The sequence below is a fragment of the Copadichromis virginalis genome, linkage group LG15 (assembly GCF_057382275.1).
Source record: "Copadichromis virginalis isolate Kocher_CV1m ecotype Utaka linkage group LG15, C_Virginalis_male_GT1.1, whole genome shotgun sequence".
Lineage (NCBI taxonomy): Eukaryota > Metazoa > Chordata > Actinopteri > Cichliformes > Cichlidae > Copadichromis > Copadichromis virginalis.
In genome coordinates, this window is record NC_140632.1 from 25,192,039 (window position 1) to 25,210,122 (window position 18,084).

Here is an 18,084-nt window from a genome sequence, read left to right on the forward strand (position 1 = left end):
ACGCTTGGGGAGTGTGATCGTGTGTACAGCGTCTCTTTATGTCTGTCTCCACGTTGGTTGAGTGTGGAGTAAGTGCATATGAGAGCATGAGGGTGGGAATGGATGTTTGTATATGTGTGTGCCTGTATTTCTGTGTCTATATGTCAGGTTGGGTGTCAGGCGCCACCTCTCTGGGGACATCTTAGGCCCTCCAAGGTTTGGAGGCCTATCTCCCCCCACCACCACTTCCCCTGCCAGTGGCGGACTCCCTCAGACATCGGTGCGTTGGTGGTTCTTTGTGTCCGGGGATGGGCGTCCAGGTACACACTGGCTCACTCCTTGGCGGCCGCTTATCGGGGCCTGGAGCCTGGGGCTCGCTCGGGCCACTTCGGAGGTGGGGTGCCCCCGGCCTCTCGGCCTGGGGCTCGGTCACTCAGGCGCAGCTGGCTGCCGGCGGAGCTCACGGGCGCGTCACTGCAACTCCCCCTGGCTTCTGCTCCGCGGCTGCTGAGTGAGCCCTCATCTGGGACTCTCCTCAGCTCTTTCTGGGACAGTGGCGCGGCTGCCCCTCTGTTGGTCTTTCTTGGTCTCTTGTGTTCTGGGGGCCTCTGGATGTCTGGAGTTTTGATCTCCTCCATACCTGCTTCATGCCCTGGAGGACGGGGCTGTGGCCCCCCCACACCCTCTAGCAGATCATTACATGAAGGAACCTTTAAAAAACAAAAAAAACCCCAAGCGCATCCATGTTCACAGGTGTACACACGGGTGATCACACCCACAAACTACACCCTTTTTGGCTCCTACCTCAAAGCACACTGTGTTCTGTTGATCTTATGTGCTGCACAATAATGTTTGATATTTAGTATTTACTGTCATATTCCCATATATCATTGTGATGTTGTTTATTCTATTACTCTTGTTCTCTTCTGGTTGTTTTCTTTTTTCTTTCTCAGCAGGTGATCCAGGTGATTGATATATGCATTCTTTTTTCTGCTCATTCTGTTGGTTTTTGTTTTTTGCCCTTCTCCCCCGTCCCTCTTCTCAGCTGTTTCTCTTTCCCTCTTTCTTTCTCCCCTTCTTTCCCCCAGTCAAGTCTGTCCCGTATTCAGTAAGTGAAAATAAAATAAACAATAAAAGGTGAATCAAATGGACCATTACGGCAAGGCTGGGATGGTCAATTTGGTAAAGTAAATCCGTTGGGCATCTTTCTTTGCCTTTAGACAACAATTCTGATGGCAAAAGAGCCAAACGGGACAGGCAAAAAAAAAAAAAAGGTTTTGCTTCTTTGGTGGGAGGAGAGAAGAAAGTTGCTGTTAACATTCTGCGTGACACTGGGGCAAAACAGTTACTCATTTGTGAGGGTGTTTCACCTTTTTCAGCCCAATCGTATTGTGGCGCCGACGTATTAGCGTGGGGAGTTGAAATGGGGGTTATGCGTGTGCCATTGCACGCACGCGTCGTTTGAAGCTTTGTAAGATCCCAAAAGACGCAGGAATAAGTAGTAGGATTTAAGAGTGTAATAAGATAAGATAAAATAAGATAAGATAAGATAACCTTTATTAGTCCCACACGTGGGAAATTTGTTTCCCACGGACTGAAACAGAAGATGGCAGCAATGCATGTACAAGGATGCCAGCTGCCGTTAAACCGTGAAGAAGTAGCTCTGTCCCAGAATTCATAGCGCGGCCCAGCTCAGTTTTCAACAATGGTGGCAGCTAGTTAGTTTTAATATTACTTTTATTATTCTTTCTGGGTCACAAAATAAACGTTTAACATATTTTCAGGCGAGAATGTAGCTGTGTAAACCTCAAATATCTGCTCAGTTTATCAAGACACCGCATATTTTCAAAAGCGCTCCGACGTTTTCGGAGACGTCCGTTACCCACTAGCTCGATAGCTAGCCGGGGGCAAGGCTCACTAGCGCGGTGAGAACACCGGACTCCCCGCAAATCATTTTCAAACCCACCGCCGTCTTTCGCTACTCAGGTTAAATATATATAAGTCACTTAGATAACTTACAAATGTTATTTGTAGAATGGCTTTTTTAGTATTTTATTTGTTCCTGAGTAAATCGGCTTGGCTGAGATTAAAGTTATAGTTTTTACACAGCTGAATAAACATCAAGCAGACAGCTGATTATCAGAAGTGTGAGATGCTGGAGAATATACTCCGGTGTCCTGTTATATTTTAGATAGCAAGGAGTTTATTAAACTTCACCGAAACAATCTGCAAATTTCATTAAAATTTAATAAACTATCATCTTGTCTTTATTTTTAGTTAGCAAATACCTTAAATACTTAAAGCTATAAGCTAATGATAGTTATATAAGAGCAGATGCATGCTGGTGCAATAAGCTGTACGTTTTACATCCAATGGATGATCTGATTAGTCGACTAATCGCAAAAATAATCAGTGACTAGTCGACTATCAAAATAATCGTTTGTGGCAGCCCTAGTCACTGCACAGGAGAGCTGTGAACAAGTAACTGCAGCAAAGGCAGTTTAGTTAAATGTGTAATAAACAGACTTTACAACAGTCCTTTAACCTGAGCTGATGCATCATGTGTCTGAACATTAATATTCTGGATTATTTCTGACCTTCAGAGGCTTCAGAGACAGGGAGGCAAACAGAAGGAGGAAAAAGAGTAAAGCTTATTTGTCAGTTCTGGCATTTCTACTCTATCAAGTCTTTCCAACTGGGTAAACACTGTAAATACTGTGGTTTGGTCTATGGGGGAACGCCGCTGTCAGATCTGCCACCTCCACTTGACAAATCACCCAACCCAGTGGAACTTTCTAAGTTTCTGATCATGAGAAACTCACAGGTGTGTGTGTGTGTGTGTGTGTGTGTGTGTGTGTGTGTGTGTGTGTGTGTGTGTGTGTGTGTGTGTGTGTGTGTGTGTCAGAGAAACCTGTGTTCTTCCACCTCCCCGGGCAGCCGAGATGTCAAGATATGAGCCAAGAGAACGCCGACTAGGATGAGATTGTATCGACTTTCTGTCAGTTGAATCAGTGGACCACCCTGAACCAGATGGTTAGCAGGGAAGGAAAATAAAACACGGGTAGGAGAGGCTCCTGAACGGACAAAGAGAGGAAAAAGGAAGCCGTCAGTTTCGGGGACTTGTTTCCTCCTCTGTTTGTGCGGAAAGCAGAGAGTGGTCGTGTTCACGTCAGTGCAGAACCAACAGGAATAGTCTGTGTTCCTCACCTTAGGTCCAGGTAAACAGAGTCAACAAAACATTAAGATAATAATAATTAAGATTATTGTGGTTTTATTTATGTGGAAATAATATTTCTGAAAGCATAACAGATGCTTTTTGACACATGTAGACATTCAGAGATCAAAAAGTCTGCCACTGCTGAACTCTGTCGAATAGTTCTCAGTGAATAGTCACTGCTCAAAATGCCCATTACCAACTTTACAGTACTTCATGTTTAAATACTTTGGTCATTTTTACAGTATAAACAGCTAATAAATGCAGTGAGTCAGCCTGAAAGAGCAGCGCAACAATGTAAAACTGATTATGCTTTAAGAAAGGAAGCAATTCTTCACATCCAAACACGTCTGGAGTATTTTCTAATTATTGCAGTTTTAGTTTGTTTTGACTTTTTGTTATTAATTCAGTTTAGTCTCATTTAGTTTCCAGAGTGAGTTTTGATTGTTTTGCTTAAGTTTTTATTAGTGTTAGTGTTAGTTTAATGCCAGAAGGAAATCAGCATAAAAACACAGAATCTTCTGAAAGAATCTCCAAAGGCTCAATAAACAGGCCCATCTAAGCTTCATCTGCAAACTGTGATAACCAGTTCTCTCCAAGTTAATGAATACTGAAGCTAGGGCTTAGTTGTAGTTTTAGTTTAGTTTTCAGAGTCAACAAAATCATTTCACATAGTTTTGTTTTCCAGTGTCAAGCTTTTATTTTTTATTTTAGTGATCTAGAATAACCTTACAATCCCAAATTTCAAATCAGAGTTCCCTTAAAAGGAAAAAGAAACCAGATTTTAAGATACAATAGTAGATTTTAAAATTTGACATAGATATAAACACTCCACCAACACTATATGCAGTAACAAGAAGAGACTGACAGCGATGTGGTTATCATTAAACTCAACAGGAAGTTAAACTGATCTCAACTCCGAGCAATTAAAATCGTTGGAGCTAATGCGTGACATGCCAAGCTACCTGTAACTCCCAGTGGAGCAGGAGCCCAGAGAGAGAACTCATCCCACTGGAGGGTGTGAAGTGATTATCATCAGTTACTCTAGTTTCTCAGTGAAAGCTCGTGTTCTTCCAGGCTTTACTGTTCTGGAATAAAAAAGTGATTAAAAGCCGACAGCACGTTCAGATCGAGACAAACTGAGTCACAATGATGTAAAATACCCAGTTTAGTTCCAAATCTAAAGCGCTTATGTCTTCTGTGATTTCTAACATATGAAATAAATATAATGAGTGATGAAAACGACAGACGCGAGACACGTGGGTTAACCTTAATTAAAGTACTCAAAGTTTCTCATGTAAGGTAAATGGTGCCTTTCGTTTGTGCGTTTTAGAAGCAGAATATACTTGTTTACACCAAAAGAAATTATGAAAATTAGTTCTTATGTGATGGCTTTACTGGGCTCGGCCGGCCGTCGTTGTGGGTCTTGCTGATGGCGGGTGGGTTGAAGCTCTGTGTACGGTGCTGCTGTGCAGGCTGACTGACTGACAGAGTTGTTGTGAGTGTGGGCTGAGAAGCTGAAGCTTCTCACTCTCACTGTGGGCTTTCCCCTGCACTCGGGTGACAGATGAGCCCGTCCTTGATCTGTAAATTACTGCCCTTCATGCTGGCGGCCGAGCACAGCTTCATTATGTGCCTCTCCCTCTGCCGCTCTGCCTCTGATTCCCACTTCTCCTCCTTTAAAAAAAAAAAAAAAAAAAAAGACTTCTCTGTTTGGCTTTCTGGACCAATTTCTGTGAACCACCTTCCCTCTGCTTTTCCATGTGGTTTCCTGTGTGTCTGCACCTGCATAGTTATAAAAAAGAGCATATAAAAAACTGAGTAAACTCTGGAGTCTACATCAGAATTGCAAACAGACGTGCAGCGATGAGTCACTGAAGGCTCAAATCTAATTAGCACCATTTATCTGCTTTAAAGGAGTTTCGTCAATTAGCACTTTGATGTGAGATTTTTTGAAAGCAATGGTAAGAAGCTCCTCTGAAGGACTGAAGTCCAGAAATCAGCCGGTTCACATTTAAAAGGGCCTGAACTTTGGTGTGTGTGATCCTCGATGCTTTATTGTCGGTCTCGGTTGGGTTCGGGTCTGATCATATAGAGAGAGTTGAGTTTTGTTGTCCTGATGTTTGGTGTAAACGCCAGGACCAAAGGTGCGAGTCGTCGTTAACTCTGTGTAATCTATTCAGTTTGCTGCCGGTGGGCTTCAGTCACGTTTTCCACATGTCTTAAGGAAAATTCAAGGAAACTGATGAATCTGACCTAAGTTTAGATCCACAGCAAATAAGCTGAATACATCACATGGTTTCACATATGCCTGCTTGAATTTGGCTTAAAATGCTTAAAAATGCTTTTAACCTCCTAGGACCTGGCGTCCACATATGTGGACATCACATTTTGGGTTATTTAGACCAAAATACTCCATTTTGCTCTACAAGGGCCTGATATCCACTTACTGCTACTGTTCTATCAAAATTTTAAACGAATATCCTCATATGTGGCTCTTATTTTTCTTAAAAACAAAAATAAGGTAAAAAAAAATAATGGTAATTCTTTGTTTTTACATTCATCGGGCCCCAATATCCCCAAATATCAAAGAGAAATTAAAAATGCATGCTGTGGAAGAGTTCGTGTCTTAGGAGGTTAAAGAAGGTTTAAAAGCATTTTTCTTTCGGATGTGTGTGTGTGTGGGGGGGTGATACTTCTTCCAAGCCAAATCTTGGTGTATTTTTTCTCTTGAAGATGCAGCTGTGAACATATTTGTGTTTGTATTGTCTAATTTTTGCTTTAAGATTTAAAAATCAGGCCTGTGGTAGCGTCTTGTCTCTGTGGTCAGAGATGTTCAGCTCAAAGTTTTTAGTTGATATTCAGACCAGGAAACACATTTGACATCATTGTCATGACTCCTGGACTCCTTTTGTGATTATGTACTGTTAATCTCGCTCTCTCTGCCTCCATTCTTGTTTTCTTCTACTGGAGAAACTCTGATTAACACCTCGGCATGACCATCCCTCCATCACCATCAACGGTGTGCGTTGCTGCGGTCCAGTTGTGGTGTTACGAGCTCCGAGTCTAATCAAATGGACGATTAAATACCTTTCAAAATGCTGTGCTTTAATCTCAGGGCAGCTGATGCTATCTGGGTCGTGGTGCTTCAGACTGCCTCGCTGCATACAGATCTAAAAGGGTTGCCAAGTGCAGGTCCTCCACCTCCACCCATCCACCTCAGTGCAAATTGCCCCGCATATTTCCAAATCCCCGAAGTGGTAATTAACAGGTTCACCCAGCCTGTTAGCCAATGACCCGCTGCGACCCCGCTTGGATGAATGATGGAGGAAATGGGTGAATGAATGGAGATTTCGACCCGCTGATGACAGGGTTAGAAATCACCAAAGCTGTTACAACTTTTCCTGAGGGACACAGTAATGTATGTCCCAGTCTAATGGACTCTGGCTCATAACGTAGATATTTTAGTCTGGATCGATGTGATGGACTGCTAGCACAGTTAAAGAATATATTTTTTATGGAACTGTAAAAACATAGACTTGTTTGTGTTTTGATAATTTAATCAGGTACTCTAAGTGTTTTCTTTAAAGGCCCACAAGTTTTTAATGCCTTTATAACTCAATTGCACTTCACCGTCATGAACACCTGAAATATATCAAGAGGTAACTGCAGAGTCAGAAGCACAAACTCCTTTCCCCTCCTTTCTCCAGGTAAGTCTCCTTACCTGCTGCTTTTAAACATGTCAGGAGCTGTAGTACAGTTAAGTCCATATTCAAATCGAATAATGACACAACACCACTAGGGCTGCCACGATTTGTCGACTAGTCACGATTACGTCGACTATCAAAAAAATCGTCGACGACTGATTTAATAGTCGACGCGTCGTTTGAAGCTTTGTAAGATCCCAAAAGACGCAGGAATAAGTAGCAGGATTTAAGAGTGTAATAACGGACTGAAACAGAAGATGGCAGCACTGCATGTACAAGGATGCCAGCTGCCGTTAAACCCCGAAGAAGAAGAAGAAGAAGCAGCTGTGTCCCAGAATTCATAGCGCGGCCCAGCTCAGTTTCCAACAATGGCGGCAGCTAGTTAGTTTTAATATTACTTTTATTATTCTTTCTGGGTCACAAAATAAACGTTTAACATATTTTCAGGCGAGAATGTAGCTGTGTAAACCTCAAATATCGGCTCAGTTTATCAGGACACCACATATTTTCAAAAGCGCTCCGACGTTTTCGGAGACATCTGTTACCCACTAGCTCGATAGCTAGCCGGGGGCAAGGCTCACTAGCGCGGTGAGAACACCGGACTCCCCGCAAATTGTTTTCAAACCCACCGCCGTCTTTCGCTACTCAGGTTAAATATATATGAGTCACTTAGATAACTTACAAATGTTATTGTTTGGCTTTTTTTTTTTTTTTTTGTATTTTATTTGTTCCTGAGTAAATCGGTTTGTCTGAGATTAAAGTTATAGTTTTTACACAGCTGAATAAACGTCAAGCAGACAGCTGATTATCAGAAGTGTGAGATGCTGGAGAATATACTCCAGTGTCCTGTTATATTTTAGATAGCAAGGAGTTTATTAAACTTCACCGAAACAATCTGCAAATTTCATTAAAATTGAATAAACTATCATCTTGTCTTTATTTTTAGTTAGCACCTTAAAAGCTTAAAGCTGTAAGCTAATGATAGTTATATAAGAGCAGATGCTGCTGGTGCAATAAGCTGTAGTTTTACGTCCAATGGATGATGATCTGATTAGTCGACTAATCGCATAAATAATCGGTGACTAGTCGACTATCAAAATAATCGTTTGTGGCAGCCCTAAACACCACACAACACCTCTGATCACATGCTATAAATGTATTATTTCCTGTGGAGTTACTGAATAACATTAAAATGAAACTAAAATCTGGGTGCTGAGCTCCTGCTGCACAGAGTAAACATGAACTGATTCTAATTGTGGTCTTTTAAGAGGACACGTCTCTGTAACATCTCAACTTCCTGCACTCCTCCAGAAAATTGGCTCAAACTCCATTTTGCCAGCTTTCAAAGTTAGCACTTGCCTGGACCTCGGCCTCAGACTCAGGTCGCTGTGAAAATGTTTAGGTTCATTGTGACCTCATGGTTTGGCCTGGATTAAAAATCTGTACCTGGCGTGGAGGGATAGGGCAGTTTATCAGGATCAGCTTGTCTCATCACTGTCAGCCTGCAGAGGAGGAGGAGCGCTAACGACCCGACACTCAGCCCATCATGTTGTCTCCAGCTTTGCGTTTACAGCAGGAAACATGCAGTTATCCTCTGCTGTCTCCTGGTTTCTCCTGTATGCCAGCTCTGTGGTTCTGTGAATAACCACGTTTACAGTGAGTTTATAATGATTGCTGCTGCTGCCTTCCTGCCTATACCAGGATCTGGCAACTTCTAAAGCTGCTTTTGAGCCTATAATAGACACAGCCTGTTAAGTATAAATGATCCTCTCATATCCCTCCTGGGTGTAAATAATGCAAATCTGCTGCCATATGTGCAGTTTAGTTCAGCTGAATGCAGCATTCAGCCCTCAGACCTGTAGCACCATTAAATGAAAGTTAAAACGTTAACCAATCAACACAATCAGTTCATCACTGTAAAGAGAACTGCAGGAAGAGGAGGTCCGCTTTTCAGGGAGGGACCTGAAGCTTGTGTGGCCAGAAACACAAACTTTATTATTTTTCATGCAGCAGAAGCTTTTTTTTTTTATTATTATTATTGTTATTGTAGTTCTGTCAAAGTTGCTGAATGAACACAAAAAGAGAAACTCTGCAAATAAGTTTGTTTCTGCTTGGTCCACTGGATTTCTCGTTCCCTTCAGCTGCTGTCTGTTCTTTTGCTGGTCGCACAATTTTAACTGGAGGTTTATTTGGTTTTGTTTACTCATTAAAATCATCTGGTGGATTGTAAAAGAGAAGTATTACCCGAGGGAGATTTTAATCTCTCAGACCCACAGAGAGGATCAGAAGCACCCACTGATGGAGGGGTCTCAGCTCATTAGAAAGTCTCTTTAACATCTCCTTTCCTTTGTTTGGAGACGACCTGAGGAAGAGTGCAGTAGATGAGATGCTGCTCGTCTCTGCGTGCGGACGCTCTTAACCACTTTTTCTTCAGAAAGCTTGTTTTCTCTCTGGTCGGACTGTAGTTCTGTAGTCACAGCAGAGTTCACGCTGACTTTTTTTTGCAGCACATTAAAGGAGGAGTTAGATGTGCTGTTGAGCGGGGGAAATGGAAGAGTGATTATTTAAAGTCTGTGGTGTTTGAACCTCGTGTTTTTGGGGCAGATACTCCTAGATGAGGGAGAGAAAATGGTTTGGTTTGATTGGTTTGGTGTGCATTGTACTTTGGATTGGAGGAGGAGGACTGGTTCAGACTGCCTTTAAGCAGTCTGCTGAAAAGTCACAGATGTATTTGAATGTTACAGAAGCTTACAGTACAGTACCTCACACTTCTAATATCTGATCACTAAGAAGTGAAGCCAGCGTGGAAGCACCAAAAGCTGCAGTTCCTCTAATGTCCACTAGTGGCTGGCAGTCAGTCCTCATAACCGCCTAGGTTAAAATGTCTTTATAGGAGAAATTAACACATTTACAGCCTGAAAATATACTCCCATCAGCTCGGGTGAAAGATGGGACAAAATGAAGGTTTTCTTTGTGAGCTTCCTCCTGCAAGATTCACACAAATGCCATAAATCACAGGCTGAATTAACTGAAGACTTACAAGTTAATTATGACACAAAGCCAAACAAGCTCAGATTTCACTCAATGATCCTCATTTCGCTTTCATTTTAAATAAGAAGCAAAGTTCTGTAGTCACACTGAAATCCCATAAATATTCACCCCAACAGCCAATGGGATGAGGAGGAGGCGATCAGGTGATGGCTACAATCACAAACATGTTTTCAGGACTTAACACGAAGTTTCATGATTTTACTCGCTTTCCTCCAAGCTTCCTCTCTCTGTTTTTCTGTATTGTAAAACAAAATTTAACAGCAACGACAAAACCTGCCCTCCATTTCTTACTGTTGGTGGCATCGTGAAAATCCAGTCTGTGGAAGTATCTTAGCAAACACGGCGTGAAGCTGATTTTATTCCCAAAGTTTTTTATTTGTAGTCCCACAGAAGCAGATTCACATATGTTCACCTTTCCTGCCACCAATTTGTGTCTTTGCAGAGACTTTAATGTAAACATGGTGGACAGTTGTTCAATAACTCTGTGACCTCTAACTGAAACTAACATGGCAGCAGCCGCAAAGCTAATGCTGAGGCTCCTTTAACCAGTGGGTGGATGCAGAAAGCTGGATGCAGCTTCAGATTCTGAAAAATGAAGCTTTTCAGTGCTTTAAACTGGTATTATTTTTAATGACCAGCAGGGGGCGATTCTTGTCGTTGCAGAAAGGCCCTAGGTGCTTTTTGTCATGGTCCTGGGTCAAGCGACCCAGTATTTGAGTTCCATGTATCTTCTGCATTCATTTGCACCTAGCTTAGTTCACCTAGTTAATTTCTAGACTGCAGTTTAGTTTTGTTCCTTAGTTGTTTATGTCATCTTCCCCTGTACTAAGTCTCCCCGGTTCATGTGTCATGTCTAATCTCCATGTTTCCTGTTTTACTTTGAAAGTCTGTATTCACTGTCAGTGTATTCAGTTTCACTCCTCCTGTCCTGTCATTAGGTTTATGTGTGTCAGCTGTGCTCCCATGTGTGGCCACTTCCCCTGATCATCCCTCATGTGTATTTAGACTCTGTGTTTCATACAGTCTGTGTCGCGTCGTCTGTGTTCTCACCTCCATGTTTTCCCGGTCAGTCTTTACAGCGAACATCATAGTCTCTGAGTTTCCTTAGTTTGTCACAGTAGTAGTTTTCCCAGTTTAGTTATAGCCTAGCCACGCTATCCTTGCTTTGTTTGTACACCTTGTCTCCAGCCATAATAAAGGCTCGCTTTCTGTTAAGTTCACTCCCGTCTACTCACTTGTGTACGCACCTGGGTCCATTACACACATTTCCGCACGATCTGCCTCCGCAGATCTTGACACTTTTGCTCTGTGACCTCAGCAAGCGCTTTCCTGATGAGTTTCTTGGCTCACTGAATGAAGCCTGAAGTTGATTTTGTTGTTTTGTAAAATACAGCCTGTGACTAAAGAAACATTAAACTCCCTGAAAAATGAGTTTTATTGGAGTAAATGTCGAAACTTTGGGAGGTTGTTGATTTTCTTAATCAGATTTGATAGGAGGAGGCCCAGCAGGTCCTCTGAAAGTATTTCTGTCTCCTGCAGCGGAGCTCGAGCCCCCGTTATGTTTCTATATGCTCCTCGCAGATGCTCCATCACCGCTCCCTCTGGATCCTCGTTCCAGTTATCGATTTCTGCCGTTCATTGAATCTCGCTTCATGGCTTCATAAATTTCATGGGCATGTGAGTGTTTGACAGGTTGGAGATTAAAATGGAATATCTCGCCAACCTCACGGGCATAAAGCTGCTCGACCTCCTTGACGTTGCTTTGTTGTTGTCAAATGAAAGTCGTGGTATATTCTCCTTTACAGAGGTTTAAATCTGGTGGACGCACAGGTCTGCAGACAATAAACCATTCAGGTTGCACATATTTCAAAGGTAAAAGTTGGGTTTTATTGTTTTCCTCTTATCAACAGTCCAAAGCCCACAAATGAGATTGTGACTTTCCTGAAGGAGGACCCAGAGACCACGAATTCCTTGTCGGTTTGTTCGAATTGATTGGTTTTGTATCACCTGCAGTATTTCTTTTAGGCTGATGGATTTCACTGATATTGATGAGTCATAATATAAGAGCCATTAAATTATTGACTTTGTTTTTTTGGTGACCTTGTTAGAACTGAAATGTTTCCCCAGTTCCTCAATAAGTTGACTGATTGAACTCGCGAACAGTTTAGCAGCCCCTCTGTGTGTCCTCTGGCCGGTTTGTCATGTTAGATTTCTATCAATTAAACCCCAAGTCGGTTAGCTGAACCAGTGATGGGTAGTAATGAAAATAACTGGACTTCATCAACAGTGATTAGGTCTGGTTGTTTTTAGGCCTGTGCTAATTACAAGAGAGTAAATGGTAAATGGCCTGTATTTGTATAGCGCTTTTCTAGTCCCTAAGGACCCCAAAGCGCTTTACACTACATTCAGTCATTCACCCATTCACACACACATTCACACACTGGCGATGGCAAGCTACATTGTAGCCACAGCTGCCCTGGGGCGCACTGACAGAGGCGAGGCTGCCGGACACAGGCGCCACCGGGCCCTCTGACCACCACCAGTGGTCAGAGGAGGTCTAGTCCCTAAGGACCCCAAAGCGCTTTACACAACCACTCATCCACTCATTCACACACACATTCACACTTTGTAGCCACAGCCACCCTGGGGCGCACTGACAGAGGTGAACAAAGATAGGTCATATCTTTGTTACATAAACTCAGTGAAGGTAATAACAGAACTACAGTCAGCGGCTTCATGTGAAGCCCGAAGTGTGATTGACATTTTGCATATTCAAACATTCAAACATTCAAAGTCCTTTAGTTGAGCGTTAAAAAGAAAACAAAAAAATTTATAGCACAAAAACTATGTAGTGATCATTTTTGAATCGTACATAGTTATATTTCACATTAATACTCAAATAAAACAGAATACTTTTTGTAAATTCTTTGTCACAAAAATGAAGTAAATGCTATTTTCACTTTTATGCTTGACTTAGCAAATATCACAAGCTGTGCCACAAAAACAAAAAGTTGACGGTCTAACCCGAATAGAATAGAACAGATTTCTACTACTCTAATTTTAACTGATTAATTCACAGGCACCGTTATATATGTGTCCAAACTTTTTATCATAACATTTTTATGCAAACTGGAGAAAATGACCTGAGTGTAAGTCTGAGGGTAAATGCAACGACGTATGTAGCCTTAAGACTGAACTGAAAATCTGAAATCAGACGCTGAATGTGTCCGATATCAAACAGCAGTTAATCAAGCAGCATGTAAGCCTGAGCTCTGCTCTCATCCACAGCTGCTGTATTTCACTCAGGCGATGGATCTGCTGGCCGAGCTGATGCACTAATAGTCTTTAATGCTCTGACTCTCCTGGTGTTGTTAGTATGCTCCAAACACAGACGTTTGCATTCAGTGATTAGCTACCAGTGCTGGTCCACTCTCACTAATCAAACGCCGCATTTAGATTAAACAATAACAGAACGTTCTCACTCGAGGGGTGTAACACAACAAAGGGCCGGCTCATCTGCAGGTAATGAGCAGGACTTTTTATGTTTGAATAGCTCCATGTATTTCTGTCAGGTTTTCCACTTTGCTGCTCAGGAGACAGACAGCAGTTGTGCGAGCTGCTTTCCCCCCCACGATTGAATATTAATTTCACAGCTGAATGTCTAATTTTTTTTTTAACTGATTATATAATCAAATTATGAAACACTGGTTGACAGCCCTCCTGAGATCAGTGCAGAGCTTTGGTTGTTTTTCTGGTATAAAGCGAGAGGTTCTTTTAAAAATTAATCATGATATTCTCTCTGCACTTATCCCTCTGTGTGAACCGCTTTCATTCCCTCGTCTCAGCTTCACCACTTGGTCGGTTTGTTGGTTTTAAACGGATGGTAGACCAAAGCCTGTCGGCGGCACAACGACGTGAAAGAGGAAGGACTCAGAGCGGATTGAGTCGCCTCTCTAGCAAAGACCTGCGAAGCCTCGTCTCTGCCTTCACGCCTATGTTCACCACATCAGATGAAACCGTCTCCATCTTGCTGACAGCCGCTGACGGCCGATTGTGCGAATATCTGCGGCCTCTTCGTGTTCCACCAAATATAACCACATGCTGTGAGTATGTGCATACCATAAATTCACGGTTCAGACGCAGAGCTAACAGGACTGTAACCTGCTGTCACGCTCACACTGACTGACATGCCTCTAAATAAACAGCACAGTTACATAAGCATGAGCTTTGCATGTGTGTGGTGCAGTCTGGAAACAGCACAGCACATATTGAATAATCATTATGTGTGAGCCCTCCAACGAGCTATAAACATTAAACATTTCCAGCTTTGTATTGTTACTCTTGGATTCTATTAGAGTAGCTTTGCATGATTTACGGATCATAATAAACATCCTTTATTTCACCCTGAGCCTCGGTGGAGCTCGCATCCCTACTGGTGCCTCCTGGTGTCTCCTTCACACCCCCGTGATTGTGCCAGGACACTTGGCAAACCTTCTTCAGGTGACACGTATGGATAAGCTGGACTTCCTGTGCTAACATAAAGCTGAACAGGCTGAAGGTGACGTAGAGGACACTAAGAAAAATCAGTGAAGAAAATGCAGCGGTCTGTGACCACCACCTGCAGAAGTGAGGGTTGGTTTGTTGTTCCCTCTCCTGTTCATCTGTTTTCACGTCAGTTTGGATGAAAGCAGCTGAAATGGATTAACAGTGGTTTGATATCCCTGACTTTGTGTTGTACTGAGCCGATCGAGTGTTCCCTGAATCTGTTTATTAACAGTGTCTTATCGGTTGTAATTCAGCTTCAGCTGGCTTTTTGGGAGCTCTTTTCATTACCATGAAACATGTCATACATCTATAGTTACATTAAACGACCAGTGGGTGGCAGGGTGTGGAGTGACACATCGCTGTCCAATGTTGTGGTTTATGTGCAAGTATACCATTAACACTGACACAAATACAAGAGAACAGTCTTTGACTAGCTGTCCACTGTAGTCACCACTATGCGTGAAAGGGTTAATACATTTAAATTCTTACGTTTTAGGATTTTAACTGATTTTTTGTAGCTTTGCCTTTGTACAACACCACAGTAGATTTTAAATTAGTCAAGAATTTTTTGGCTTTAATTCAAGGAGTTCAACAAAAGTTTTTCATGAACTCTTCAGGAATTACTGACATTTTTATAACTATACAAGTTAAAGGTTAGTTAGTTAAAGTGCTGTAGCTGCTTGGGTTTAAATGTGTTGGTGGAACGATTAAATGTACCTGCAGGTGTTTCTGGAGCTCTGATCTCAGAAATGTGACGCAGTGATTGAGCAACTCATCACGACTGTTAGATTTGTATTGTTTATTGTCATTTATGCTTAGAAATATTTAACCATATATGCTTGGAGGTGTATAATCGATTGTGTAGTGATAGGATGTGTGATCCTTAGTTGTCTGCAAAGACTTTGTGTGCATTCCAGAGCACTCTGGCATTCACACCCACATTCTTTTCTTATTGTTTTATGGTAGGATAAACTTATCTGTTTTAGGCTAGGTGCCTTTTGTTTAGATGAACTGCTGGACTTCCAGATTTAGGGAAGTCATTTATGGGGTCACACTCTGACCACACACACACACACACACACACACACACACAGACAAGTATACCTATGTAAGATGTTATATGTTAATGAACCAATGCATATTCATGTAAACCACAATAACAGGAGTGCTATGGGGAACCTGGCTGAGAGTCTGGCGGAGGTCAAGTGGGTGGAACGACACTTGGCTCCAGGCAGGTCTCCCTCATGCATGAGTAACACGAAGAACTTTGCCTACTTGCTGTTCAATGCTTTTGGCTGTGTAGTTAAACTGTCTCGTTCCAGCGGTGGGCCTGTGCTAGACAGACCCAACAACGACTAAATATTATCTTATTTGGTGATGGTGAAATTGGCTTTTTCCTTTCTCCAGTCAGACTATCAGAGGCATTTTTAATTCAGTGAGTTCAAGTAATGAACAACAACAAAAACACAGTTCTAGTATTCTGCGTGAGCGGAAGTTAAAATACACCCAGGATCCCAAAAATGTTGGGACACTTTGGAAAATATAAATATTTATTCACAGTACAACGCACAAAGCATCAGATGCTTACACTGAGAAACAGTTGAAGTCACTTTAAATTTGATGGCATCTGTGTTCAGTGATTTCTGGAAGTGTTCCTGATCCGTAGTCTCCACAGAATCAGCGCTTCCGGAGGACCAGAGATCCCAAAGATTTAGATTTTTACAGTTGTTACAGTGGAAGATGACATATTTGAAGTGTTCACAATTTCACATTTCCCTGAAATATTTCAATGATTTTTTGACAGTTTATGTGTTTTTGGTGAATCTGTGTGTCTCTCAATGTTTTGTCTCTTTGTGTCAGCAGAGGAGAAGCTGGAGAGCTTTCAGGCAGAAAAACATGAATCGGGATTTTAAAAAATGGCTGCTGACCTGATGCTGATGGGGTCCGGGCCTTTGTGTTTGTGTTTGTGTGTGTGTGCATGTGTATGTGTGTGGGGTTAAGAGGGTGTTGTTGTCACATCCTGTCGGTTCTCTGAAGGTTTTTGCCAGGAGGAATACCTGACAGCCATCTGGCGCTTGTTTTTCTTTGTGATATCCCTCACACACCAACTTTGACATGCAAATAACACACACACACTCTCTCTCTCACTGGGATGTAGTTGGTATGAGATGCGGCAGCTTCTGCTGGTTTGAATAATTACGTTTTGATTTGAGCTGTTGTGTGTTGTATTTCCTTTCACTCAGTTTGTGCTCTGAAAACAGTCGGATCTCGTGTTTCTCATCTTTCATCTGCAGTTAAATAACTCGTGGTACGAGTATTTGTTGTTTCATCATCTAAAAACCCATCGTCTCAGGGATTACCCCAGTGCTCCAGTTCTTTTAATAATCATTTGGGCTCCTGCAGATCCTTCAAGTCTTCAAAGTCAATGATCTCAGTTTGAAAATAAGCCCTTAATTGACGCTAAAATATTTCAAATTACTTTTTTGTTGTTGTTGTCTCCTTAAAAACGAGGATGAGTTGCGACAGCTCGTCTCGCTGTTGTCATGTCTGAGACCTGCCAGCACCTTACGCAGACCTTCATCACATGAGACCAGTTTGGAAACCCCCCGTTTAAAAAGATCAACAATACAAAATTATCTCCTTCTGCTTGTTCTTCATGTCCTCCTTCTCCTTCCTCTTCATCATCATCTTCTGTCTTCTCATCCTTGTCTTTCCTCTTGCCCCTCTTCTTGTCCTTGTTCATCTTTTTGCCGCGTTTCTCCCCTCATGTTGATGAGATTTGTATCGCTGTAACAGTGAGTGAAGTGAGTGGAACAAGTACTCTTTGTTTTGTGCTGAATTCTGACCTTAAACCTCACACAGGAAACTGGTCCTTTCATAGATTCGAGTTTTGGTTAAACTAATTTTCCTTTACAGGGGCGTGACGGCTCGGTGCTTGACACGTTTCCCGTCGACCGGTACCAGAAGTCATGCTACCTGTTCACCGTCCTGGAGGAGCTCCTGCAGAAACCCGAGGTGGCGCACAGGGTCGAGGTGGGCCCGGAACAGTTCGAATTCCTGAGCCATGTGGAGCAGCAAGTCTTCCTCCTGTCCGATGAGTTTCCGTTATTTTCCATCCGAATGTGGGGGATACGAGGTCTCCTCACCCCTCTGAGCAGATAGGATATGTCTGGAAACATTATTCCTTTCTCTTAATGCAAAAAATCTGACAAAAAAACCCCCAAACATTAAATAAATGTATCGCTTTGAGTGCTTTATTTTCAGATATCTCATTTCTTTGTGCCACAGCGGGCACACACTGTAGTTTCTTAACCAAAACACATCATTTATTTGCCACAAATACCAAAGGCGTCAGATGGTGCAGCAGACAGAGCTCCAGCACACCCTATTATTGTAAAAAAAGAAAGGCTTTAATTGGCATTGGTAGACGACCCCAACCCTCCCATACACAGAAGTCTCACAGACATATTAAAAAATTTAAAACACATAGCAAGTATTTTTCTCTATTTACAGCCTTAATTTGATCTATTTGTAATGAATTTATCTGCGTTAGCTCCTGTGTCAGGAGATAATATATTTTCCTTCTAT

The 18,084-nt window shown here is 42.2% G+C and overlaps 1 protein-coding gene across 3 annotated transcripts in view; it reads left to right on the forward strand.

Annotated features, from left to right (window-relative positions):
• The window catches only part of mei4 (meiosis-specific, MEI4 homolog (S. cerevisiae)), an 85,613-nt gene extending 67,868 nt beyond the window's left edge, over positions 1 to 17,745 (forward strand). For 2 of the 3 annotated variants that reach the window (XM_085432661.1, XM_085432663.1), the window contains one exon: positions 17,413 to 17,745. In XM_085432661.1, coding sequence (XP_085288787.1) covers positions 17,413 to 17,658 — 246 coding nt within the window. In that variant the 3' untranslated portion in view covers positions 17,659 to 17,745. Of the gene's footprint in view, positions 1 to 2,884; positions 2,951 to 17,412 lie in introns of those variants that run through there. The other variant, XM_085432664.1, reaches the window with a different exon arrangement.
• Positions 17,746 to 18,084: the final 339 nt, after the last annotated feature.